General features: G+C 35.7%; 3 protein-coding genes and 1 long non-coding RNA gene across 5 annotated transcripts in view; 3 read left to right on the top strand and 1 right to left on the bottom strand.

The window, feature by feature from the left end:
• pamr1a (peptidase domain containing associated with muscle regeneration 1a) overlaps nucleotides 1-2,553 on the bottom strand; it is a 43,750-nt gene extending 41,197 nt beyond the window's left edge. The window contains exons 1-2 of one of the 2 annotated variants that reach the window (XM_087261803.1): nucleotides 1,589-2,553; nucleotides 1,234-1,421 (exon numbers count right to left, since the gene is read on the bottom strand). The gene's annotated coding sequence lies outside the window, so the exon portion shown is untranslated. The remainder of the gene's footprint in view (nucleotides 1-1,233; nucleotides 1,422-1,588) is intronic. The other variant, XM_087261805.1, reaches the window with a different exon arrangement.
• Nucleotides 1-27,894, top strand: part of LOC147836107 (uncharacterized) — a 49,706-nt gene that overhangs the window by 12,038 nt on the left and 9,774 nt on the right. Inside the window, exon 4 of the mRNA XM_087260117.1 lies at nucleotides 11,655-11,676. Coding sequence (XP_087116243.1) covers nucleotides 11,655-11,676 — 22 coding nt within the window. The remainder of the gene's footprint in view (nucleotides 1-11,654; nucleotides 11,677-27,894) is intronic.
• Nucleotides 1,338-3,105, top strand: fjx1 (four-jointed box kinase 1). Its single transcript, XM_087261844.1, has one exon. It carries the CDS (start codon nucleotides 1,515-1,517, stop codon nucleotides 2,682-2,684), a length of 1,170 nt encoding a protein of 389 aa, XP_087117970.1. The 5' UTR covers nucleotides 1,338-1,514; the 3' UTR covers nucleotides 2,685-3,105.
• LOC147843181 (uncharacterized) lies at nucleotides 13,442-15,003 on the top strand. The gene is made up of 2 exons (XR_015496223.1): nucleotides 13,442-13,553; nucleotides 14,126-15,003. It is a non-coding gene; the product is annotated as an uncharacterized LOC147843181 (long non-coding RNA).

Below are 27,894 nucleotides of genomic sequence, written 5' to 3'. Positions count from 1 at the left end.
GATCTGATTCGCTGACGCTTCCATTGGCATTTAAAAAGTTGAAAAGTTCCCAACTTCTGCAGCGAGCAACACCACTGAAGCAGCGCCGTTGGATCCACAATTTAGTTCGGCAACGATGAACATTGCATTGACGCTGAAGCCCGTGTGAATGCAAGGTTAAAAGTTTTACTGGAGATAGTAAATCATCTGGTAACCATTGGCATACTCTTTTTAACATACTATGGTTTCGGGACATACTAATTCTATTTTCAAATACTATTTCGTATGGATATTATGCAAATTTGGACGCAGCGCATGTATGAAGTGATATAGTCACATGGATTAGCTACATTGTAGGGTAAAAGTGTAGAAGCGTCCATACTCTAACCGCTGATAATGCACATTGTGCATTGACCTGAACTCAATTAGAACTTCAAATGTGGGTGAAAAGTGTAAATAAACTACAAACATGGCGGATCCACAAGACCAACCGCCAAGTAGAGAGAGGCTTTGTTAAAGATGTTTGTATGACTGTTAATTATTATCTAGCCAACTGGAAAATATTTAAATTGTGTTTCTGTGTTATATTTTATCTGCAACAACAATACTGAACTTATATAAAGACGTAGTTGGACATTAACTCCTGAATGCATAATTATCCAAAGACCTAAGGAGATTTCTCTGCATAAAAGACGCGTGAATGAGAGCTTAATCTGCTGCTGCTTCTCCAATAAGGTAGCACATTAAATATGACAGAAATGTGGATGATGTGTGGATGATTGACAAGAGTCATAACTAAGCAACACGATGATTCATTAACAAGGATGTAGTATGTCCCAAAGCTTGCATGCTCTTCTGTTACACACTCAAAAGCAGGGACGTAGTGTACATTGTAAAAATAGGGGAGGACAGCTGTATGAAATCCAGAAGTTTGCATTCCTAATTACTTGTTTCTAACTGGTCTGTCTCTAAAAAGGAGGGGGACGTATTTTCCTTCAAAAAAAGTACACTTTTAGGGTGTAGTATATGCGAATTGGGACGCAATATCTATTTATCAAAATAACTGTTCTATTCGTTTATGTGTACATCCTCCTGGTAATTCAGTTCAGCTGTAAAGGAACAACCCACCAACTAATCACGCCATGTATTTCGCTTGAGACCCTTGAGGCGTTCAATCATAGTGCAAATAAACATCTTCTGCTGACAGACGAACCTGTAAATATAACAAAGCAGCATAGCCCCACGTGCATTTACCTGAAAGGTTTAAACATCTCGAAACACTCAGTTTTCGTCAACTCATGTGCATTCTCCCTGGAGAAATATGAGACGATATTAGTGAAGTCTCATGATCTGGTCACATGGTTGGCGTCCATGCGGTGGCAGCGGAACACAGAAAGAGTTTGGGAGCAGAAGAGAGGAGTGGAGAGGCAGAGAACACCGCCCTGAAGAGGAGAATATATTAAAACTGCACTGAAACATCAACCATGGAAGACTCTATGGTGTGAAAGGCTAAATGGAAAGCGGAATGAGCTAAAATGCGTTTAGTAATCATGAAAGCCGGCAAGGTGAAATTATGCGCGTCGCTTTGCGTGTGGCTTGGAATAGTTACCTGGATTGGGAATGTGAAGTTGCACCTTTTGTCCGTATTTGTTCAACAAGACACAGATCGAGGAGTTTTGTTCTCTGTTGCAAATAATCAGGTAAACAATACGGAGATAAACGCACCAGGAATGCGCGGTGCAAAAAGTTTTAATATTCGCTCTGCGTTGATTCTGGATAACGTGATTGAGCAGCGGGTGTTCTGGAGCGCGTGGCTTGAAGCTCTAGCCACTCGTGTTTTTGGCGTGGAGCACGAGAGGAAGTGGAGAGAGCGGGTTCGGGACGCTCGGGTGGTGGCACTGGAAGCGGGCTGCGGCAGACCCACAAACCGCCTCGCAAGCTTCGCCGACGGCACTAGAGCATGCGTGCGGTATGGCATCGACGCGGATCAAGTGCTGGGCGAAACGCTCTCCTATTATCTGGCGGAGCTGCTTGGGATTTCCAACCTTCCGCCCTTGTCGCTTTCCAAACTGAACCTGTCCAGTGAGCAGTGGGCAAGTGTCCGGGAAAATATCGAGGTGTTAGAATGGTCGCCAAATGCCATCGTGTCTCTCACCGAGTTCATCCCAAATGTCACAGGAGTGTTTATTCCAGCTCATTTACAAAAACAGCAGCAACTTTCTGCTGAGAGTCTCTCGAACATGACTTTATCATATCTGCTCGAACTGATGCAGTGGGGCGATTTAATCCTCTTTGATTATTTAACTGCCAACTTTGATCGAATCGTCAGTCATATTTTCAGCCTCCAGTGGGACGCGCGCGTAATGGAGAGGACCACTAATAACCTTCTCAAAACAGTCAATGGAGATTTGCTTTTTATTGACAACGAGGCAGGACTTGTTCACGGATACAGGGTGCTTGACCTGTGGGAACGTTATCACAAGATTCTGCTGAGCTCGTCCTGTATGTTTCGGAGAAGTACAGTCCGGCGTGTGTCTGAACTGAAGCGCTCTGGAAACAGCGCAAAGCTGCTGTATGAACTGTACCGCGCGAGGGAGCCGCTGGCGCGCGAGCTGGGCTCTCTGTCTGAGGAGCACGCGCTCACATTGCAGAGCAGGATTGATGTCGTTTACAAACATATTAAACTGTGCACAGAAATCATGTAGACATGTCATGTGCGAGTTCAGGTGTTTCCATTTGTAGTTGCTAGATGTTGATCTATGAATATACACATCACTGTGTGTACTGTTTACTTAATCATGCGTGGCATTCCAATGTGAGTTTTTACTGCTTAGTAGATGTAATGAATGAAGCGAGAGAGCAGGATTACTAACAAAACACTGGAGTCTGTGAACTGCAACATTCCCCCTCCTGCTTTCCCAGGCTGCTATTTTGGCTTGTTTTCGAGAGTTGCACTTTTTTAGCTGGTCAGACTGGGAGAGCAGATTTTAATTCTTCTTTCAGATGTTATTTGCCTATTATGAGGGTCCATTTGGTAAGAAGATAAAGAAATAAATAAAGCAGTAAAACAGTAAGAATAGAAAAGATGTATCTTACTGTCAAAATAAAATGTAAAGTATCTGAAAATAATGTTGCTGTATGTGTGATGTATTAGCTGTGTGGTGTTGTGGTGTTGAAGATTAATGGGAAGATTACTCTTTTTATTAATCAGTGTCTCGAATTTGCATGTTATAACTTTGGAAAAAAATCTGTACCAGATTTGTTACACAAGTAGTATAAAACCAAACATAACCCCAAGGCTGTTTATACTGAAGTTGATATTTAGCTGCACCTTGTTGGTGTTTTGTAGCATCTATTTTTTTTTTTTTTTTGAGGTGGGTCATTAGCACAATGCTCGAGCCCCAACCTGGAACATGAACAGGGATGGGCAGTATTTATTATACATGCATTTCAAATGTGTATTTTAAATACACAATAGTATTTTGTAATTTGTATTTGATAAGGTTTATGAAGATGGGTTAGTATTTTTATCAAAATGCATTAGTGTCTTTATTTTTGTATTTGAAAATACTGTAAAATACTTTGTAAGAAGTCTACATGATGACTTCATAGTAATGCGGCCTCAGATTGATGCTTCCCAAGTTATTTGCCTAGGCTTGAGATATCACCCTGCAGCACGGTGGCTAAGCAATCTCACCTTACAGCAAGAAGGTTGCTGGTTCGAGTACAGACTGGGTCAGTTGGCATTTCTGTGTGGAGTTAGCATGTTGTTCCAGTGTTGGCGTGGGTTTCCTCTGGGTGCTCTCCCACAGTCCAAACATATGCGCTATAGGTAAATTGGGATAAGCTAAATTGTTGTATGAGTGTGTGAATGTGTATGGGTCTTTCCCATTGCTGGGTTGCGGCAGGAAGGCAATCAGCAGCATAAAACATATGCTGAATAAGTTGGTGGTTCATTACACTATGGTGACTCCTGACGAATAAAGGGACTAAGTCAAAGGAAAATGAATGAATACATAACTATTTTTAAAGATAAGACTGTTAAGAAATTGTCAACGCAATTGGATGGAAACACAATGAAGAAATATACAGTAGTACTATATTCCAACTCATTATCTGAATTACATGGTTTTAACAATGATTAAAGAGTTCATCTTCAAGACAGGACTTTCTGTATGAAATGTGTACAAAATGTATACTTAAATGAAAGAGAAACAAAAGTTTATGAATAGCATGTACAGGAGAAGAGGTGAACAAGTTGTAAAGAAGCTGACTGAAACTTTCTCAGAGACTTGTTCACTTCACTAAGTCAGTTTAAAGGTGAAGGGATTGATCGAATATGCCTATTGATGGAAGGTTTGTCAGGTCATGCTCCCTTGTAAAAGTATTTTGTAGTATTTTTAAAAGACAGTATTTTATTTTGATCCATTTGTAGCTGCTGTATTTTGTAGTTAATTTTGATACATGTAAAATTGATGTATTTGGCATTTTGTTTTAAAATACATTTTAATGTATTTTTGCCATCCCTGACTATGGACAATTTAGCTTACCCAATTCACCTATAGCGCATGTCTTTGGACTTAGATAAACCGAAGTACCTGGAGGAAACAGTTGAATACGGGATAACATACTATTTCCCCTAAATCAGTCCCTAATGCAGAGTGTAATTTTTACAATTACACGCTAACATGAAGTGTGCAGATATCATGCTAATAATTTGAGTGATCAAATAGAATTTTCTCATAAATATCATCAGGTTATATGACATCATGTTGATGTTGTACCCCAATACACCCCAACATCGTGATGATGTTGGATTTTGTTTGGAAATGAAAATTGGGTTGACGTCAAAATCCAACGTCAGGCCGATGTCAATGTCCAACCTAAAATCAACCAAATATTAAAGTGTAATCATGTTACACCTTGACGAAGTATATATATATATATATATATATATATATATATATATATATATATATATATATATTTTTTTTTTTTTTTTTTTTAATTTATATATCAGATGTTGGTTTTTGGTCACTTTCCAACACAACCTAAAATCAACCAAATATCAATGTAATTTGACATTAATTTTGGACGTTAAAATAACCTTGTCCTTAGATGCTGGCTAAACATTTAATTTTGGTCACCTGACGTCATGATCTGAACCTAACCTAATATTGTGTGCCTGCTGGGATGTATTTGTTGGTCCCATATAAGTATATTTTAAAGTAGTGCTACAATCCTGCTAATCTGGTCAGCCTTGACACTTCTCGTTTTAATAATGTAGATGAAATGATCGTGGCGTTGTTTGCATGTAAATAGGGTTGACAGAATGATGTATTGCTGTCCAGTGCTGCTTATTATGAATGCAGAGACAGTAGTGTTTTCTTATCATATGCAGCAGCACTATTTATCAGTCATATTGATCTCCATGATTGATGTACTCTACCAACCCCTCCCTGCAAAACAATTACATTAATTATTTTTTGCAGGGCAGAATTTTACCTTATTAGTTTAATTCCCATCCTTTTCATTGATGGAACAGCATCAGCAAAGAAAGGGGCTTGCAGCTAATGCAAATCTAATATTTTTAATCATATCATCAAAGCTGTCATTTATGTGCAGTTCCAGTGCCATCCTGTGAATCAGATTTGTTGGAGGCACGGCGAACTGCCACTAAATATTAAAGTGAAATTTTGAAGCATGTTGTCTTGACAGCTTGTTTTTGGGCGTCTAAAATGCTCATTTAAAATGCAAAATACAGCTTTAGCCATGTGGAAGAAATGCCAATTTGAGGGAATTGGGGAAAGAGACTTGAATGAAACAAAAATATTTTATCTGACAGAACAGTAGGCTCCATTCCTGCATTTCCCCATAGACTCTTCTTTCATGGCCCTTGTTGAGGAGGATTTGGTTTCAAAGGCATTTGCAGCTTTCAACAACATCACTCATAGCCTCTTTAGACCATTTTATCTTTACTGCTTAGGGATCAGGGACACTAACAACAAAGTGAGCCTTTTAAATAGCGGGCCGCAGCTTTTAAACATTTCATGGCAGTACGGCTTGAGGTCATGTAGCTTTTATACAGTAGAGGGAGCACAGAAGTGATTAAGTGGAGGTCAGAGGTTAAGCAGAAGGGAATGTTTGTACCAGATCAGCCACCTGCCCAATCAGTCAGTTTCCATGTCAAAACACAGACACGACAGCAATTAAATGTGTTTACTTCTACACTTTACAGATCATAAACTATAGCAAGTATGTGTTTACAGCACTAATCTACTGTACTGAAGGAAAAAAGAGAGATAAAGATGCTGGTGTTAGTAATTGTACCAAAATAAGAGGGATCTTTAATTTTTTTGGTGATTTTTTTCACATAACACATTTACATTTACTCCACAGTACTAAATAATTAATAAAAAATGAGCCGTGTCTAATCTAATCTTATGAAGCTGCACTTACTGGCCACTTTATTAGGTACACCTGTCCAACTGCTCTTTAACACAAATTTCTTATCAGCGAATCACATGGCAGCAACTCAGTGCATTCAGGCATATAGACAGGCCCATTAGTACCAATTGATCATCGTGTCAATGATACTGTCTACCTGAGTATTGCTGCTGACTATGTCCATCCCTTTATGACCACAGTGTACCCAACTTCTGATGGCTGAACATGACACGAGTTCACTGTACTCAAACGGCCTCCACAGTAACCGGATCTCAATCTAATAGAGCACCTTTGGGATGTGGTGGAAAGGGGGATTCTAATCATGCATGTGCAGCCGACAAATCTGCCACAACTGCGTGATGTTATCATCTCAATATGGACCAAAATCTTTGAGGAATTTTTCCAGTACCTTGTTTAATCTATGCAAGTAAGATTAAGACAGTTTTGAAGGCAAAAGAGGGTCCAACCCGATACTAGTAAGTGTACCTAATAAAGTGGCCGGTGAGTGTAATTATTAATTGTTATAGTATTGTATATTTTAAGAGAAATATTTATGGTTCATGATTTTTTTTTTCATGTTTTCTAGCTGCATTGTGGGACTATCATTTTTTTTTGTCAACTTTGATGTTTTTAATTTATTTGGTTAAAAAGTAGTATGAAATTATACATTTTGGTAGTATGAAATTACATACAGGGTTCCCGCATTCTTTATTGTATTTGAATACTTGAATTTCAGGCACTCGTGACACTGAAGCCTGGAGTAATGCTGAAGTTTATAGTGTGTTCCCATCTCTAAACTTAAAGTTAAAAAAGTAGTGATAAAATAATGTTCTTTTTGTGTTTGAAGCAAGGCTATAGGCATTACATAATGGCCTCAGAGACAAGACCTTATTTTCTTTTTCAGAGGTCTGCGGTTTTGTTTACTGCTGTAGCTTTTTTATTTTACAGTGATATATGGAGCAGCTAGCAGACTGTATATCTTTTTTTTTTTTTTTACATTTTCAAACTTCAACAAAAAATTAGACCAATTCCCTGATGAGAGGATGTCAAGTATGGTTAAAATATTAACCCATTTCCCCCCTCTGTGGAGCACAAATAATTTACTCGGCTTCCACACGAAACTCTTTCCCCTCTCTGTGCGCCACCAGCACTGATGGAACCAAATAGAGCCCATCTATAATAATGACAAGTACACTGAGTCGAGTGCTAGTGTGAGAAGTTTGACTTGGATCACCATTTATCAGAACAGACGTGGGAGTCGTAGAATGGTGAGGTGGGCGTAAGTGTGGACTCAACTGCTCTGCTTTGCAGAATTTTGTCTGGCACATGAGTGGACCATGCTGCAGAAGAGCAGCGCTCTATGCTAGTCAGTTTTGAGATTTTGGGCTTTATTGCTTTTCATAAAGTTTTTTTTTTTTTTTAGTTTAAAGGAAGAAAACATCTAAAATACACTTTTAAAGGCACAGTATATCTATTCAACAAACAAAAACATAGTGTGATGCTGCTGTGACTGAGTGTGAAATCATGGGGGTTGTCATCCTCATTACGTCCATTGGGAAATCTTGTTCATGGTTGGCTAATATCTTCAAAATAAATTATTGAATTAGTTGTGTTAGTTCAACTAGTCAAAATCAACTCGGAATGAGTGAACATATTCACTGAAATACACTCAAAAAAGATTTTTGCTGCTTGTTCAAACTACTTGTTTAAAATGAGCTGAAGCAATACAATTCTGGAGATTTTCTTTGGAAAAAGTAATTGTTTTATGTTCAATCTACTTAAATTAGTTACGTTATTGGATATGTGTTAGGACAACATGAATGAATTGTAAGGAACCCTGCATTTTTACAGTGTATTTTCAGTTTCACTCTTAAGTGAGTTACTTGTACAACACTAAAAATTAGTCATATTTACACTCTATTGAGTTCAAAAATAACTCTGGTCTACATTACTGGAAGTGGATTGTTCCTTGATTAGTGTAAAGAGCGAAAATTCACCAATTTAACATAGAGAAGTAATGTTAAATTAGCTGTGTACTATGAAAGAGAGAGGGTGAAGTCGTTGAAGCAAAATGAGAGAGCTGAAGTAATTGCTAATAAGAGATGTGTGTGATGCACAGCAGAGCTTTTATTATGCCAAAGTCGACTGCTTCCAGTTCATCTGCTCATTATCAGGTGGGGAAAAACCAGTGCTGTTTTTATCATACTAAACGCATTATAAGGTTCTGTTATAATGCAACTTTGTGCAGTATAATTCCACATAACATATTATTAAACATAGTATTAAAGTGTTTTTGGCATTTCCCTGAAACCAAACTGAAAATCGAGGGTTTAATCGAGAATGTCAAAAGCATGGCCACAAAGTCTGTGTCACAATTGTTAAAATGGCTTGATTTTTCAAAACATCTGGGATAATGTACGTGCATAATTCAGCAAAGTATATAACACTGTACAAGTGGTTCTTTTTGGATATTTTAATTATAAAAACTTACATATTGTGCCTTTAAGTGTTTGTTTCACTTCTTTAAAGAATATTTTCTCTAAATAATAATTTTTTTCTCTACTGAGCCTCAAATAGGGTATATACAGAGCTAGTGTTTCTTCCCATACTAATAAACTTCCGGTAAACGGTTAATGTGACTTTTTTCCATTTCATATGGTTTCTTTTACAGCATTGATGTTGTAAGTACAATCAGTTAAATAGAATTCAGAGTTTATTTAGTTGCTCAAGTGTAAAACGAGATGAAAATGCACGCTCCTGTCAGGATTAGCAGGCTAGTGCAGAAGCTCCATTGATTATACTGGGGCAAAATAAATGTTCATACAAGACATGGCAGGAACAATGTAATTTATTGCAGTGCTTCTTGTACAATCTGAGACCCACTTTATATCGGATATAATTCAGCCAGTGGGGATTGCTGATTTTTAAAAAAAAAAACAAACCTTAAAATTTTGTAATGGCATACAGTTCAGGTTACTGACAAATTAAAAGTTCTTCAGCATTCCTCCGCATATACCCTACACTTCAGCAGCACTTTTTTCAAACTTTACAATAACAGGTTTTTACAGTGATATGCTCATACATAATTAGCCTGATTTTATCAAGAAAAAAGTCTAATATGTCAAACAAATGAATACCCTGACTTCATTCAATTCTAGAAAGTATGAACATTTGTACATATGTAATTAAATAATGACTTTTTTGAACATTTAGACATTTGAAAAAACTTCCAAAAGGAAAATAATATATATATATATATATAACGTATATTTTATAATTATGTTGTATATTTCTGTAGTAAAGATTTGAGAAGTAATGTTTGCCCATGAATGCACTGTTTTGTTGTAGTAAATTTGCAGTTGGAGAGTCTCATGCACACAAACACATGCAAATGATGAGTTGCTATGGAAGAACAGAGGCAAGGCCAAAGCACTCAATAGCAGACTGGCATTTTTCCCTCTTTCTCCCCGGGCTCTATTTTGCTGCCGCACTGAAGAAAACGGAAGAGCCATAAAAGTAAACAGGAGAATGGCAAACAGCACATTCCCTCCCCTGAGTTTCCCTCCACTGATCTTAAAGCACATTCAGCACAGAGGAAAATTGGCTCTTTCAGGAATCCCTGCTAGCCTCAAGACGCCACTTCCTACTACATGCTAATGGGACAGAAAAGATGAAGTCATCGCTTTTGTCAAATGTGAAGTAATGGCCTTCCACATAGTCTCACTGACAAAGCTCTACACATAAGCCTCAGTACTCTTTCAATACACGTTTGTACTGATATTTTTTTTAAAATACACGCTGTAAAAAAATTATGTTTTACCCCTTTATGCTCATTTAATAAATGCACCTTTATGGACATTTAGTTGATCACAAACTGTAATATTGTGAACTTTGGTCCTAAAAAGATAATTGATTCTTGTTTTCTGAGAAGCTAAGCAAAATAAAGCAAGTTTAACTAAGTGATTACATAACTGTCGTTGAGTATGAAAATGACTTTTTCACTTAAGTTAAGCAGTTTTTTTTTTCTTCAGGATTTTTCAATTTTACAGAAAATAATATTGCTGATCTCATGTAATTTTGCCTCATATATAAACGTACAGCATATTGACTTAAGAATCTTTAGACATATGTACTGGAAGACAAGACACATCCACAAAGGAGTAAAATTACTTTTTTTCTTTTTTATTCTGCGTGTGTGTGTGTGTGTTTATTTTTGTGTTTATTTTATTTTACGTTGTTTCCAATATGATACTTTTACTTTTTTTATTTCTGATGAGTATAGCATTGTTTTTATTTATTTATTACTTCATTTTTTATAAATATTTTTATTTATTACAAATTTTGACATTAAAGATTTATTATTATGATGATATTTGAGCATTTTTATTTACATTTACAGAACATATTTATACATTTTACATTACACATTTTATTATGGGCGGCACGGTGGCATAGCGCTGATGCCTCACAGCAAGAAGGTCGAGCCCTGGCTGGGTCAGTTAACATTTCTGTGTGGAGTTTGCATGTTCTACCTGTGTAAGCGTGGATTTTCGCTGGGCACTGATATATATGCCCTTTAGGCTACATATTTTTTTTGATAGTCTATAGAACAAACCAGCATAATTTAACAACTTGCCTAATTACCCTAACCTGCCTAGGTAAGCTTTTAAATGTCACTTTAAGTTGTATTGAAGTGTCTTTACTGTCATCATGGCAAAGATAAAAGAATCAGTTATTAGAAATGAGTTAATAAAACTATTATGTTTACACACACACACACACACACACACACACACACACACACTATAATTATTAGTGTTGTTATATAATTTATTCATTCATTCTTCTTTGGCTTAATGCCTTTATTCAGCAGGGGTCGCCACAGCGGAATGAACCGGTAACTTATCCAGCATATGTTTCACACAATGGATACCCTTCCAGCTGCAACCCAGTACTGGGAAACATCCTACACACTCATTCATACACATAGACTACAGCCAATTCAGTTCAATAGCGCAGGTCTTTGGACTGTGGGGGAAACTGAAGCACCTGAAGGAAACCCAATCAAATACAGTGAGTATATGCAAACTCCACACAGAACTGCCATCTGGTCCAACCAGGACTCAAACCAGCGACAATCTTGTTGTGAGGCTACCGTGCTAACCACTAAGCCATCATGTTGCCCCATTCTTTATCACAATTCCTAGTTATGCCATATCTATTTTCAGCACCATCAAGACTTGCTGCTTGGTAAGTGTGCGCAAACTTTTATATGTATTTATATAGATATATATATATATATATATATATATATATATATATATATATATATATATATATATATATTTTTTTTTTTTTTTTTTTTTTCAAGAATCCTTGTTAAACAGAAACTGGAAAGAATGTGATTATTTGAGGCATTTTATATAAAAAGATAGTTTTAATAAAATTGGAACTTTTGATCAAATTAATGTGTCTATGATGAATAAAATATGAGTAATTTTTTTTAAATCATTAAATATAAAACACGTTACATTCATCACACATTCTATCATATCAACATATTCCCTTTTACTACCCTTAAAAATTTGAGATTGTTATTTTAGCTCTCTTGAAGTTATATTACCCATCTCTCTAGAAAGACATTTTCTTTTTTATTGGATAGATTACCCAAACATTTTAATTGTCATTATTATCTCACCCTTGTATCAACCAGTTTTTAGTTTTATTTGTCTATTGAACGCACAAAAATCTATTTTGAAAAAAGCTGAAAACCTGTAACCATTGACTTCCATAACTGTATTTTTTGCTATGGAAGTCAATGATTACAGGTTTTCAGATTTCTTCAAAATATTTTTTTTGGGTTTAACTAAAAAAAAGGAACTCATTTTTTATTATTATTTTTTATTGTAATTACTAAAATAAATAGAGAGAAATTATTTTAGTAATACAAAGTATAAACAGATGCCAGGGGTAAAAAAAGAGTAAGATAATAATAATAAAAAATTAAACTTTTATTCAATCAATTGAAAGTTACATGATGCTTCATATATATATTTTTTAGCTTTTCTGTTTTTAATGTTACATAGTGTAGTACCATATTGTTTAATCTCCTTTATAAAATGTTCAAAATTTGGCTTAGATTTGGCCCATTTCTTGACATGAATATGGTATTTTCCAAGTAATATTATCAGTTGTATAAGAAAATATGTTGTGCTTTTTAAATCAATTCCATCTTTTACTAAAGCAAATATGACATCATAAATAATTACCAAATTTGTATTTGTGTACCAAATGTCCTTGAAATAAAGTTAGAAACATCAATCCAAAATAGTCTTGAGTATACACATTGAAAAAACGAGTTTTTTTCTATCCACTCCAAAACGTTCAAATAACTATTTTACAGTATAAATTCTGTGTAAAATTTTAAAAGATAACTGTCTTACTTTATTACTTATAAAAAATATATATTTTTTAGTAACTATACTTTTTTCCACTCAATGTTTCCAAATTTTGATGACCAGAAGACTGTTGAAGATGGCATATGATTCTTTTTTTTTTTATACATTTCTAATATATCTATTACTACATTTATCCTTAACAATGTTAATATCGCCAATAAATAAAACATCATCACTTGTCTTTGACTGTTGGTCCACTCTGTATGTTACGCAAAAGTGATACAACTTTACTTGGTATTGCATCAAAAATAACAGCATAGTCTCTTGGTTTTACAGGAACTTTTTTTAAGGAATTCTGAGTATGACTAAAGCAATCCATGTTCATCAAGTACTTCACTAAATATGTAAATATTCCATTGTCATACCATGATTGAATAAATATAGACTTCCTTTTGTACAAGATATTTCTATTATTCCACAGAAAATACCGATGAGGTGTAAAATAAAAAAATAAATAATAAAAAGGAACTCATATAGGTTTGGAACCACTAGAGGGTGACGTAATAGTGTATTTTTGTGTGAACTATCCCTTTAAATTAGGCTTTTTAGAGAATTGGGTTATGTGCATTTTCTGCCACAAGGTGGGAGTCTAGCATCACAAAGTGGATTCCTGCAGACAATCACTAATGCAGCCAACGCTCTCTGATAGAAAAAGTAAACAAGGAAACGGTAAGAATTCTTGAACATTTTTAACGTGTGAATCTTTGTACATATAAATGATGAAAATATAATTCAAAGCACAGATAACAGATTCTATCATAGCAATAATATGCAACACAATGTTCATCTCGTGTTTATCATGTTAATGTGTGTTCTCCTCCAAACTTTGTACATGAGGGAAAAAAAGGTTAATAGACAAGAGTCTATAGCATTGAGCCACAGTCATAGACGCTAACTTTGCCTGTTAATTGAAGTGAAATTGGTTTTTATTTTCGCACATACGTTTATTTTTGAACAGTGACACGGTTGTTTAACATTTAAATATTCGGTTACAAATTGCATGCAAGTAACGTTCTGAATTCAAAACCACATTAGCAGTAAAGTTCACTGTAACAATGTTGTACTTTGACTGATATGATTTCACTATTTAGAATTTGCAGAGAATACTTTAATGAAATTATATTATTACGGAGAAATCCGAAAATGCTAATGTAAAACCAACTTTCCCTCTATTATCCATTATGTCCCTCACATGTTTACCCTGTGCTACTTTTATGTGTGTCCCCCTCCTCCTGCCCCAGGACCCTCGTGCACCTTGCTCTCAGGAATGCCTCCGCAATTCCCTCAGGAGTGCTGGTACTTCCTCCCGCATCAAATCAAATGCCTTGGAGCACCAGGTGATGCAAATATTTAGTTTTTCGTGTGCCAGCGGTCTATATGCTCAGTCAGGGCTCATTGTGATGGTAAAACCCCCCACTGAGGGACAGTCGATGTGGACCGCCGTTTCACTCTCTCTCTCAAACAGCAAACATACTTTCCCTTTACACAAAAGACAACGCGGAAGAAATGCTAATCATCTGCCCGTCAAACCAGCACTTTCACTGAGCCGTCAAGGCCTCAAATGAGGACACGCAGAAATTAGGCACATTTTTGATGAAGAGGGTACACTGTGGAGAGAAGAAAATGGTCAATCAACTGCTGTATATCTATATATATTTTAACAGAAAACACCAATAATCTTGACAGCTCTGACAACATTTAATATTGATAAAGTAACTTGTTATTGCAGTTTAACAAAGTGACTTTATAGAATTGTTTAGTAGTCCTAAATATAACAATTAAATATAAGATTACAGTCATTTAATTTCTGTCAAATTGATAGATTTTGTGGTAAAGATGGAAACGGAAAAGCAGATTCTCTGCAGCCTCATGTGCCATATGATTTTTATTAAAATTCCTTTATTTTCAGCTTTCTTTTCATTTTGTTTGTCGTTACTGATACACTTTTATACTATTATTAAGTATAAAAGATTATTTTAAAAAAATAATTAGAAGTTTTTTGAACTTTCCAAATACAAAAAAACAAACTTAAACGCTCACAGAATATCTGTATGTAGGGTTGGTTCTTTATAGTGGAAACATATTTTTAAAATATTAAAATTGTTTTGCACCAAGAAAAAGTTCCTTGAACTGTTTACTAACAAGTACTATAGAGATCTAAAAATGTTTTATGCTATAAAAAAAAAGCAAACAGTGTAGTTAATGTGCATTATAAGGTTTTGTGTTGCACTGTCTGCCTTTTCAATGTTTATGGCATTATTTTAATATGGTATTGTGCTTGACCCACTGCATCATCTGTATGCATATTTTGGTCATATTTTACGTAGAGGCCTCTTATGATGATCTCTTATTCATTATGTGGCTTTCTGTGTTGCCACCTGTTTTATTGTGGTGGCTGTCAGTACACAGTAAAATATTTTTGGAAATTGCAAATAAAGGATATTGGAGAAACATATTACAAGAAAATACTATTTTAATGTTTCTACTTCAAAATTTAATGTGATATTCTAATATTATAAGTTGTTTTCATTGCTAGCATAGATGAAAGATTATAATGTAAAACTGAATAAAATTTATTATATATATATAGGCGACGCAGTGGCGCAGTAGGAAGTGCTGTCGCCTCACAGCTAGGAGGTCACTGGTTCGAGCCTCGGCTGGGTCATTTGGCATTTCTGTGTGGAGTTTGCATGTTCTCCCTGTGTTTGCGTGGGTTTTGTCCGGGTGCTCCGGTTTCCCCCACAGTTAAAAGGTACAGGTGAATTGGTTAGGCTAAATTGTCCATAGTGTATGAGTGTGAATGAGTGTATATGGATGTTTCCCAGAAACGGGTTGCAGCTGGAAGGGCATCCGCTGCATAAAACATATGCTGGATAAGTTGGCGGTTTATTCCGCTGTGGCGACCCCATATTATTAAAGGGATTAAGCTAAAAAGAAAATGGATGAATGAATATATACATATTTATTTATACAACATTTCTGTCTGTTTCATGAATCTTATTGGCTGATAGCCGTGGGGTATTCTGCCAGTAACAGCACTCGTCAAGCCTCTTCACTTTTCACCCTTGTGTATTTCTCCACCCACATACAGCAACAAGCAGAGGACACTCTACAGCTTGGCAAATATTGGTGCTGTTGGACAACATAATGTAATTTTAAAGCTTTTTGAGCTGAGAATGTAGTTGTTTAAATTGCAACTGGAGTTTATTTTACAAGGATAGTTTCTATTTACAAATATTTATCATTTCTGAGAGAAAGCACTTCAGCGGCCATTAGGCTGTCTTTGAGCAAAAACGGTTGATGATGTTCATCCACAAGATGGGGACAAAGCCTGCATTATGAACCCTAAGAGAAAAACAGTGTAATTTCAAACTACAGCTGATCAAAGCATTATTAAACTGGTAAATGATTTTCTAAGTCGATCTCTGTCTTTTGTATGTTGTAGTGCTGTATTTATACCATACTAATATTGTGATCTCCTGAATGCAATAGAAAAATTATGGGAAATATCTGTAGACTCATGGCATTTCAAACAGTTCAAGCCTTATAGTCTTAAAATATGAGCAAAATCTCCTGTTTTGTGTTCACTTTAGACATTACACTAGAGAATCATTCAAACACTAGCTCTAAAGTGACGTTGGTGAATGAGCAACAGTTTGTGATATATGTGATATATATATATATATATATATATATATATATATATATATATATATATATATATATATATATATATATATATATATATATATATATATACAGTTGAAGATTTTGTCAACACATTTCTAAACATAATAGTTTTAATAACTCATCTCTAATAACTCATTTCTTTTATCTTTGTCATGATGACAGTAAATAATATTTGACTAGATAATTTTCAAGGCAACTAGTTAACCTAATTAACTAGGTTAGTTAGGTTAACTAGGCTGGTTAGGGTAATTAGCCAAGTTATTGTATAACGATGATTTGTTCTGTAGACTATCGAAATCATTTTGTCCTTAAAATGGTGTTTAAAAAATAAAAACTGCTTTTTTTCTAGCTGAAATAAAACAAGTTATACTTTCTCTAGAAGAAAACATATTATCCGACATACTGTGAAAATGTCCTTGCTCTGTTAAACATCATTTAGGAAATATAAAAATAAAAAAAAATCGAAGAGGGGCTAATACTTTCGACTTACACTGTTTAAGAAATGGTCATATTTTCATATTTTTTTTTATTTTTTATTTAAAGATTAATATACTTTTGATTTTTTTTGCTTTACTTGATAGCTGTGTATACTTGAGTATAAGACAACAGTATGCCATCCTGTATAACACAATACACTCCAAAAATTATGTTTGCTTCTTGTTCAAACTACTTTCTTAATTGTTTTATGTTCAGTCCACTTAAGTTTATAAAAACAAATAAGTAAACTTTTTTTTGGTCAACAACAGCTACCATTTGTACAGTTAATTGAAAAGTAAAAGAGCAGTTGACAGTTTATCTATAATCAAAACTATCCTTGTAAGTAACAATGTATGTCAGACCATCAGTTTCCCAAATGCTCACCTCACTTGATCCCTAAGCAGTGCACTTCACTCCAAGTAAGAGTCACTTATTTTATGTATTTAAACTATTACCAGTACCTTTACCAAAAAACACATACTTCACTTGTTCCCCTCAAACATGGATCTCCATTCTGGCCTCAGCACAGTCGGGATGAGCTCAAGCGGGACGTTTAAAGAGCCCCCACAGTGAAACAGTGAGCGAGTGCCACACTTTCCTTTGGCTAAAACAGCAAACATACCTTCCCTTCAATGGCACACAAAAGCTTACAAGCAGGAAATGCTAATCGTCCGCCCGTCAAAGCATCTCCAGTCTGAGGTGAGCAGCTCTGGAAACTGTCATCCCTGCAGAGATTCTGACGGGTTCATCTGCTCTCAGACAGAGAGACCAGAACAAAAAAACAGTGCCGGGCTCCAGGGATGTGGGCTCATTATTAGTATGCATGCCGTTGTGTTCTCCCATTGACTTTTGCACTGAGGACAAGGCCGGAGAAGCACTCTTTTATTAGGCAATGGGGAGCTTATCTTATTCATCTGTGAACTGCTCCATTAAGTATGCAGGCAGATCCAATGTTATCTCATTACTGCTGGCCATCCGTGCATCAGACGCAGAGAATGCGCTGAGATGGAAATGTCGATTTTGCCCATTGTCTATATTCAAAGTAGCTAATGTAGGTGAGGCTTTAAAGGAAAGTTTATGCAAAAAAAAATATTCTGGGATTGTTCGTCCACCCTCTTGATTGATGTGTGACTTTTTGTTCTTCAGAAGAATGTTTCTAGTCTTTTTATTTTTAGTTCGCGCAGTAAAAGTCAGTGTTGTCAAAGAACAAATGGACAGTGCTCATTGGAGGAAATGGGTTTTATACATGTTTAGAATGTTGGTAAATGACAGTATTTTTAATCTGTCAGTGAACTAACACTACATTTTGTATGGTTCAGTCATTAAGCTGGTATCAATTTAGCATTTTTCTATGGTGGCTGAGAGAGATTAACACGCTGCAATTTAAGAAAACATGCAATTACAAAACACAGCAGCAAATTAAGAAAATATCTTCATGCACTTAATAGCACATATGCTGCAAATGCTCACAATGAATACACATAAAAAATGTGCTGCATTTCTACACTATGCAAATAAATTAATAAAGTGCGCTATATTTACTCACAATGCAAACAATTTACGAAAACGCGCTGCATTTTCTCACAACACAAAAACAGCGGAACACAATGGAAATGTATTAAGAGGACCCAAAAATGACAAACATCATTGTGTCGTGACTAATGCTCAGTGAAGTTGTAGGTGATCTTTGAATGGTGAGTTTTTTGTGAGTTTATTTTAATATCACAATTTCTATGTCTTTAATATTTATTAGCCTTAATAACCATAACCTAAATAGCCAGGTCTGTCATGTATTTGGGTCTCCTTGAAACAATTCCATTGTGTTCCGAGCTATTTAAAAGTGTTGTGAGAAAATGCAGCACGTTTAATAATGCGTTTGCATTGCAGCATGTCTGCTGTCAAACAGATGAAGTTTTTTTTTAATTTGCTGACGCTTTTTTGTAATTGCACGTGATTTCTTAAACTGCAGCATGTTAAGCTTGTATCGTATTTTTTGTATACTGTTTTAGTTTTTATGATTTCCTTTTATTTTCATATCGAATTATTTTGTTATATACATTTTTTTTCTTAGTTGCTTTCGTCATATGATATTTGTTTTTATTTTTGTTTATTTTAAATAGTCTTAATTATTTATGTTTTTATTTTTGCTTGTTTTATTTTACTGTGCACTTTTTGTGCTTTGGTATTTAAATGATTTCAATTATAATAAAATACATTTCTCGTTTTTTTGTAGATTTAATTCATTTACTTATTAGTTCATTCATATTACTTCGGCTTAGCTCCTTTATTCATCCGGGTTAGCCGCAGTGGAATAAACCGCCAACTTATTTAGCATATGTTTTACACAGCGGATGCCCTTTCAGCTTCAATCCAGTACTGGAAAACATCCATACACACTCATTCACACACTAAGCCACAAAACAGACATTAGTTAATTTAGTCACTAGTTCATTTAAAAAAAAATCTAAATCTTTTATTTTCTACCATTTTTCTGGGGCCGGGTCGTGAGGGCAGCAGTCCTAGGAGAGAACCCCAGACTTCCCTCTAGCCAGACACTTCCAATCCAGATCCTCCGGGGGGGATCCCGAGGTGTTCCCAGGCTAGCCAAGAAACAAAGTCTCTCCAGCATGTCCTGGGTCTTCCCTGGGACATGCCAAGAACACCTCCCTAGGTAGGCGTCCAGGAGGCAGGCACCCAAAACAGATGCCTGAGCCACCTCAGCTGAGGTGACTTGTCTCGATGTGGAGGAGCAGCGGCTCTACTCCGAGCTCCTCCCGGGTGACAGAGCTCCTCACCCAATCCATAAGGGTGCACCCTGCAAGGAAACTGTAGGTGGAAACTGTATCTAAGACCTTTTACTTTTGGTCATTGCCCAAAGCTCATGACCATAGGTGACAGTAGGAATGTAGATTGACCTGTAAATCGAGAGCATTACTGCTGCCACTGCACCAATCCACCTGTCAATCTCACGCTCCATCCTTCCCTCACTTTTGAACAAAACCCTAAGATACTTGAACTCCTCCAACTGGGGTAAGGACTTTCCTCCAACCTGGAGATGGAAAACCACCTTTTTCTGGTAGAGCACCATGGCCTCGGACTTGGAGGTGCTGATTCTCATCCCAGCCGCATCACACTCGGCAGCAAACCGCATGCATGCTGTGCATGCTGAAGGTCCATGTTCGAGGAAGCCAGCAGAACAACATCATCAGCGAAATACAGAGATGAAATTCTGTGGTCCCCGAACCTGACCCCCTCCAGCTCAAGGCTACACTTTGAAATTCTGTCCATGAAAATTATGAACAGAATTGGTGACAAAGGGCAGCCCTGCCGGAGCCCAGCATACACGGGAAACAAGTCTGACTTATTGCCGGAATTATTAAAATCTAATATCTATAATTAATTTCAGCTTTTTTAACTGTAACAAAAAGTTTTTTTTAAATTTTAGTCTAGTTAAGGATAAATACTGCAAACATTAAGTGCCTGTTTTAAAACTTTTAAAAGCAAATGATGTATTTAATAAAAACCTGTGATTATTAAGATGAATGAAAAAAAAGAGATCATACTAAAATTGTTTGTATTTTAAATATTAAAAAAAGAGGTGAGAGTGACTCAGTTAGCACTGTCGCCTCACAGCAAGAAGATCACTGGTGCAGGTCCTGGCTGAGTCAGTTGGCCTTCCTGTGTGGAGTTTGCATGTTCTCCCCATGTTGGTGTGGGTTTCTTACGGGTGCTCCAGTTTCCCCTACAAGTCCACAAACATGCGCTACAGGTGAATTAAATAAACTAAGTTGACCGTAGTGTATGTGTGTGTGTCTGAGTGTGTATGGGTGTTTCCCAGTACTGGGTTGCAGCTGGAAGGGCATCCGCTGTGTAAAATATATGCTGGATAAATTTATGGTTCATTCTGTCGTGGCGACCCCAGATGAATAAAAAGACTACGCCGAATAAAAATAAATAAATGAATTAAATATTTGTGCATATTACAGCTGCTGTTAATCTTAAATAGAGTCTTGATTCATGACATTAAATTGGGTATGTTAGCTGTTTATTGAGTTTTATATATATATGTTTATATAAAGAACATTTTGCTCTGAAAAAATAATCATAAATAAACAGGAGAACTAGATTAGTGTATGAGTGTAATGTGAATGTGAGAGTGTATGGGTGTTTTCCAGCACTGGGTTGCAGCTGGAAGGGCATCCGCTGTGTAAAACTTATGCTGGAATAGTTGGTGGTTCATTCGGCTGTGGCGTTCCCAATGAGAGACTAAGCCAAAGGAATGAAATGGAACACATTTTAATACATGTAAAACAGTTACATTATGTTACACATTCATTCATTCATTTTGGTCATCCTTAACAATAAACTCATCTGTTAAAGCTAGTTAATGTATTTGCTACAGCATAAATTAATTACAGTTCAGCTTTTACTATTAAAATACAATGTTGTACTTAGTATAATTGGTTAATTCACTAATTAACTAATGATCAAATTTATTTTCATTAACTAACATTAACAAAAAAAATAATAAATACTGTAATGTATTGTTTAATGTTCAAGTTATTAAATACCTTATTTTAACTAATGCAACCTTATTGTAAAATTACTGTTGTTTTTGAATAAAAAATAACATTTTGATGTAACTAAAGCCCCTTTTAATCTCTAAATCAGACTAAAATGATCTAAATTTACTGTTGAAATCAAAATCATTAGCCCTCCTGTGACATTTTTATTATTTTTCAAATATTTTCCATGTGTTGTTTACCAGAGCAAGGGAATATTCACAGTGTATGCTATATATATTTTCCAAAGTCTTGGCTGGAATAAAATAATTTTTTAATAATGAAATAAAATAAAATTATGGTCAATATTATTATCCCCCTTAGTTGTCCATCGACATGCCTAATTAACCTCACTTGCCTAGTTAAGCCTTTACACTTTAAGCTAAATACTAGTATCCTGTAAAATAACCAGTGAAATATTGTGTACTGTCATCATGGCAAACACTAAAGTAACTAATTAGTTATAAGAAATGAGTTATTAAAACTATAATGTTTAAATAAAATCTTTTCTCCATTAAACAGCACTTTCACAAAGAATTCAAATTTTACAAGAGGGCTAATAGTTTTGTTTTTAGCTGTATATCTCCTCAGCTCTTCCTTTTCTTTTCTGAACAATATCTTGTTGTCTTCCTGCCATCCTTTCCTTCAAAACATGAGAGTAAACTTCAGTTGTAAACATTGTCTTTATATTCCCATCACAGCAGGCTGTTAATGCGGTGCCTCACACTAATATCACCCATCCCTGCACCCTCACTCCATCTCATTGTGCTCTCGCCTTCATCCAAAAAAGCCTGAAAGTTTTTTTTTTTTTTTTCTGCCCGTCTATTCCTTAATCAAATCCCCCATTACACCCTTCCCAACCCAGCCTCGGGGTCCCAAAAACTCAGCAAGCGGGAGGCATCACGTCCCTATTCACACACACACACACACACACACCACCATCCACAAAAGCGCCAACCCATCCGTCACACTGACACCCCTTCCCTATAGCCCAAAACAAGAGCGGCTCGCACACACTCCAAACACCTTCACACGCAGCCCCGAAGCTCCCGGCCCGCGCCTCTCTCTTTTGTCCTGTCCCAACCGGGCCTCCTGCACAATGCAAGCAGGGCAGGAACAGAGAAAAAAGAGGGAGTGTCTGGTTTTTTGAGGCGCTGGACCGCCTTCACCAGCCCTCTTCTCTCCGGTCACCAGCAGCACCTCTTGTGTGAGGGGTTGGGACGGCCTGCCCCCCATTGCGCTGATACCACAACAATAAACTGGTGTCCATTCACAGGCGAAGTGGCCCGTCTTTTGCCGCATCCAAAATGTCCACAAAAGTGATGCATTGATGTTGGAGGGTCTTAGATTCGAGATTCTTTTTGACTTTTGCATGAAAAGAGGGGTTTTTTTGTTGACACGATGTGAAAGTTATTGTGATGCTGTCCCACTTGAGGCAGTGTTTTGTTTTTGTTGATTGTTACCAATTAAATGAGGGATTGGTATTGAAATTTGAGAGACCCACAAGGTGAGATCAAGAGGATCCATCATTCAGCTTCTTTACTACAGTGACATTTTTTTTGGAGATATAAAGTGCAGTGACTTGCAGCAATTGAAGTGTAAATTACACTGTAAAAAAAGCCGATGTTCAGCAGTTCTTTCTAAATTGTGTGTGTGTAAGAGCTACAGTAGTACAGCCAGGTTGATTCAGACATAGTAAAAACGCAATGGTTAATATATACATTGACTGTCATTCAAAAGTGTAGGGAAAGTGAGATGTTCTTGTGATGTTGTGTCTCTTTTGCTCACCAAGACTGCTTTTATTTGGGTAAAAATACTGTAAATAGTGTAACATCATGAAATGTTAAAATATAAATGGCTGTTTTTAAAATATTGTTGGATATAATTGACCCTGTAGTGACAAAGATGAATCTTCAGCAGTTTTTATTGCTAGTCTTCAGTCATAAGAAAATGATCAGTGACAAAAATAGTTGTGGGGCTTTATGATTTTGTAAAACCTTTCTTTTTAGATAGACACACTATTTACTATACAGTATATGTTTATTTATTGAACATCAACACTAAAACTTTTAATTTAAAACACACATTGCCTAAATCCAGCAGTCATTTTTTTATTTAAAAAAATGAAAACAAGTAAGTTTTTGGAAACAAAATTAATTATTTTCATTGTTTTCAAAAGTAGAAAATAAGCAGTATCTTTTCTAAATAAAATAACTCTTGTTGTAATGAAGTGGCTGACACAGAGGAATCCATTTGCAGTATTTTTATTAAACACAGTTTAATAACAGATAGCACACAGATGTTATGCGTGTGCGAACATCAAACACAGCAGTATATCATCGTTGGGCTGGCGGCAGATAAACACAGGATGAGTATTCAGGCATGGGTCAGAGGCAGGCGGCTAGTATCAGAGTCGATAAGCAGGCTAGAGTTCAGAGGCAGGCGGCGAGGATCAGAGTCAGGGTTCAGGCAAAGGTACAAGGCAGGTGGCAGGCTGGACAAAGTTGGTAAGCGAAGCAAGGTAACAACGGGGAAGCAGGCAAGGATGAGAAACGCTCAGTAGTGTTAGCCGGGGCAGAACAAGACTTCGCAATGGGTGAGTGTGTGAGTGCTCCTTATATGTGTGAGTGTGTCATCAACTGGATGAGCTGCAGGTGTGCATGCTATCAGTGTAAGTGGATGACGTAATGCCTAGAAGTCCGGTGATGATGACCTCTGCTGGCCAGTGAGGGAAATGACTGGGACAGAGTCGGTGACACTTGTATATCCGAAAAAAATATTTAAAACAGTGATTTTTTAAAAAATCTTCTGTAAACAACTATTTTTAAAGTAAATAATATCGTTATTGTAGTGGAAAATATGGTGTCTCAAGGCATCTCTGACACAGCTTCCAATAATCGTCAATGTAGTGCAAATGTGCAAACTGTAGTTACATTTTTTGAGAGATGCGCAGATTTGCGAAAGCGTGAAGGCTGTGCCGGACCATATTCGTGCGTTCAAAGCAGAAGTATAAATCAGCCTCAACAGAGCAGGGTCAAGTGACTCCACGCATATTTGGGAAAGTAATTGAAAAAAATGACCTGGAAAATTTGGATCGGCTATATGTTCTGAATGTTGATTTAAATTACTTTTCGATTAATCGCCCAGCCCTATACACACTTTTCAATAGATTTTGTATAACATTTAATGTAGAATGTATTAAACAATGAATGCACCTTTACATAAGGTTTAATAAAATTATAGTATTTTGTTACATATTGAGTTACATTATTTTTGACAATGCTAGTGTGTATTGTTCCTGTGTGTTGTTTCCTCCATTATCTTTCTCTTTCTCTCTCTCCACATGAGTGGAGATCAGGTGATATGATTGGATGATGACGATGATAGTGATATAAAATTTAACTAGCTGCACAATATATAATTTCAGCGATGATATCACAATTTACGCATCTGCAATAGTCACATCACTGGATCTACAGCGTCAAGTGTGGCTTATTGTTGACTAGGAGCTTGTAGATTATTGGCAAAGTTTGACTATTGTATATTTAAAGTTTATTAATTGCAATTTTTTTCTGTTAGACATATCAAATGGGGGAGGCACAGTGGGTAGCACAATCGCCTCACAGCAAGAAGGTTGCTGGTTTGAGCCATTTCTGTGTGGAGTTTGCATGTTCTCCCTGTGTTTGAGTAGGTTTCCTCCGGGTGCTCCGGTTTCCCCCACAAGTCTAAAATTGTCCATAGTGTATGAGTGTGAATGAGTGTGTATGGATGTTTCCCAGTGATGGGTTGCAGCTGGAAGGGGATCTGTTGCCTAAAACGTATGCTGAATAAGTTGGTAGTTCATTCCGCGGTGGCGACCCCAGATTAATAAAGGGACTAAGCTGAAAAGAAAATGAATGATTGAATATTAAATGATGTTAAAGCATTCAGGCACAAGAAACAAAAGCATTTGTTGCTTTATTGAAGATTCTATAAAATTAAATTACATTTTTATAGTAAAGTGTTATTTCATATTAGATTTTTGCATATTTGCATATATGACTTGTCAGACAAATATAACCCCCCCCCAAAAAAATAAAAAAAATAAAATAAAAATCTAGTTTAAAGTTCATTTTAATAATTTATGCAGATGCAAATTAATCTTTAATTAAACTTAATCATTTTTACAAATGTAAGTGAATTGAACATAAAATAATTAAATTCTCTCCAATAAAAACAAGAATTGTGTTTTAACAATTTTAATATTTAATAAATGTTTTAACTCATTTTAAATAAGTAGTTTGAACAAGCAACGCAAGTCATTTTTAGAATGGAGAGAAAATAAAGTTTTTCAATCCATCTGGTGAATATACATTTCAGATCGCTATGTATATTGCTGTAAAACAAAATATTATAATGTCAATTTTTTCCAATATTGTACAGATCTAAATTTAACCACCCCATATATTTGAAACTAACTTTTTAATAAATTGAGCATATTATTTTATATACAGTATAATGTATTTAACAGTGAATCTTTAAAAAATATGATAAATATATATATATATATATATATATATATATATATATATATATATATATATATATATATATATATATATATATATATATATATATATATATATATAATCATTACAATATAGATTTTTATATAGTACTACCTTAAATGTTTAATAGGTAGTGTCTTAGTAAAATATATAATAAAGTATAAAGATTCAAAAAAGTTTCAAAGATGATTCCTTGAATATACAATTGTTTTTTTTTTTTATAAATTAAGTGATCGTAAACAATTTATTTGGGCTGAATTTAAACAAACAAATTAAGTTGAACATTACTAAATTGAATCTGATTGTTTAAATTCGACTATTGTTTGGAACAATTTTGCAGACATCATTATTTTTTCCAGTGCATAAACTAATTATATTATTTGTGCATATGTAATAAATAGTTGATTCAATAATACTTCACATTTACTACTAAATCCACCTTTTTTACGACTTTTTTAGTCAGCTAGCAGTGTGCGTTTAGCCTCACTGCTAAAACACAACAAAACAGCATGAATCTGTGATTTTTTTCACTGCAGCGAGTCTCTGTCTACTTGTAGATTTATCAGTCCCTCCTATTTGCTAACACGGTGCTCCCTGTTGCTAAAGTCCCATTGAAAGGCAGCAGCGAGGAATGCATGGACGCCGCCAGCCTCATGCCCTTTCCAGAGCGGGCATGTGCCACTCAGACAGCAGGGGCCACAACCTCAAATTACACTGCATCCCAATACAAGAGCCCCGCTGTGCAGGGAGGAGTGCAGAGAGAATAGCGGCACACACTGTTTCTGATTCACTGTTTGTGTGAGGCTGAAAACGGAGAGTCCGTGTGATTGGCTGGAAGGGGAATCTAGTTTGGCCTCTTTGATAAAGCTTTCTTCAGGATTTGCTATGGTTGTCTTGTCCTGCTGCAGCTGTGCTTTAGGAGACACTGAAAAGAGGGAGCAGAGGTAAAGCAGGGTTGATGGGCTTATATTATTCAGCATTGTAGAGCATGACGCCTCTCATTAACTAATATTATTTAGTGGAGCGAGCGCAGAGAGATAAAGTGATTTCAGTTGCGGTGAATGAATGAAGAAGAAAGAAAGAAAGAGAGGTGGAGAGAGAGGGAGTGAAAGGAGGAGAGGGAGTAATCATTTTTTCTTTTTCTTTCTTGCTCTCTTTTTGTTGTCAGGTTTTTATGAATAAAAATGATTGAGTGGGAAAGCGTGGACTGAGTCGTTTAACTTAAGGTCAAATCATAATTGATGTCTACTTATGCAAAAAAAAAAAAAAAAAAAAAAAAGAAGAGAGAGTATTTAAATATTTATGTTTGTACAAATTTGTTAATACATTTCATGATCGTAGACAGTGTTCAATTAGGCATGGGACGGTAACCGTTTTCAAAGTATACCATTGTTTGGAAAAGTCAAGGTTTTAAAACTACCAAAATGTTCTGTTATATCGTTCCTAAGGTATGTGTACAATTTTTTTTAATGTTTTTTTTTTTTTTTTTTTAAAGTATCTCCAGCTGAAAAGATATCTAAAGTACTATTTTAAATGGCAAATAAATCTGTGTGTTTTAAAACTAATGAAGACAGCAGAAGTCAATGATTCATTTGAATTAGTTAACCTGACATGTTTACTGTAGCAAAATATTTCAAATATGTCTTAAAATAAGATATATTGTGTTCAAAGGGGAAAAAGTTATTGTTTTTTACCCAGAAATTTAAAAGGAATATATTTTAGGGCAGTGAGCAC

The sequence above is a fragment of the Danio rerio genome, chromosome 7, assembly GCF_052040795.2.
Source record: "Danio rerio strain M-AB ecotype USA chromosome 7, GRCz13ab, whole genome shotgun sequence".
In the NCBI taxonomy this organism is placed as follows: domain Eukaryota; kingdom Metazoa; phylum Chordata; class Actinopteri; order Cypriniformes; family Danionidae; genus Danio; species Danio rerio.
This window is presented reverse-complemented; position numbering and strand designations above follow the sequence as displayed.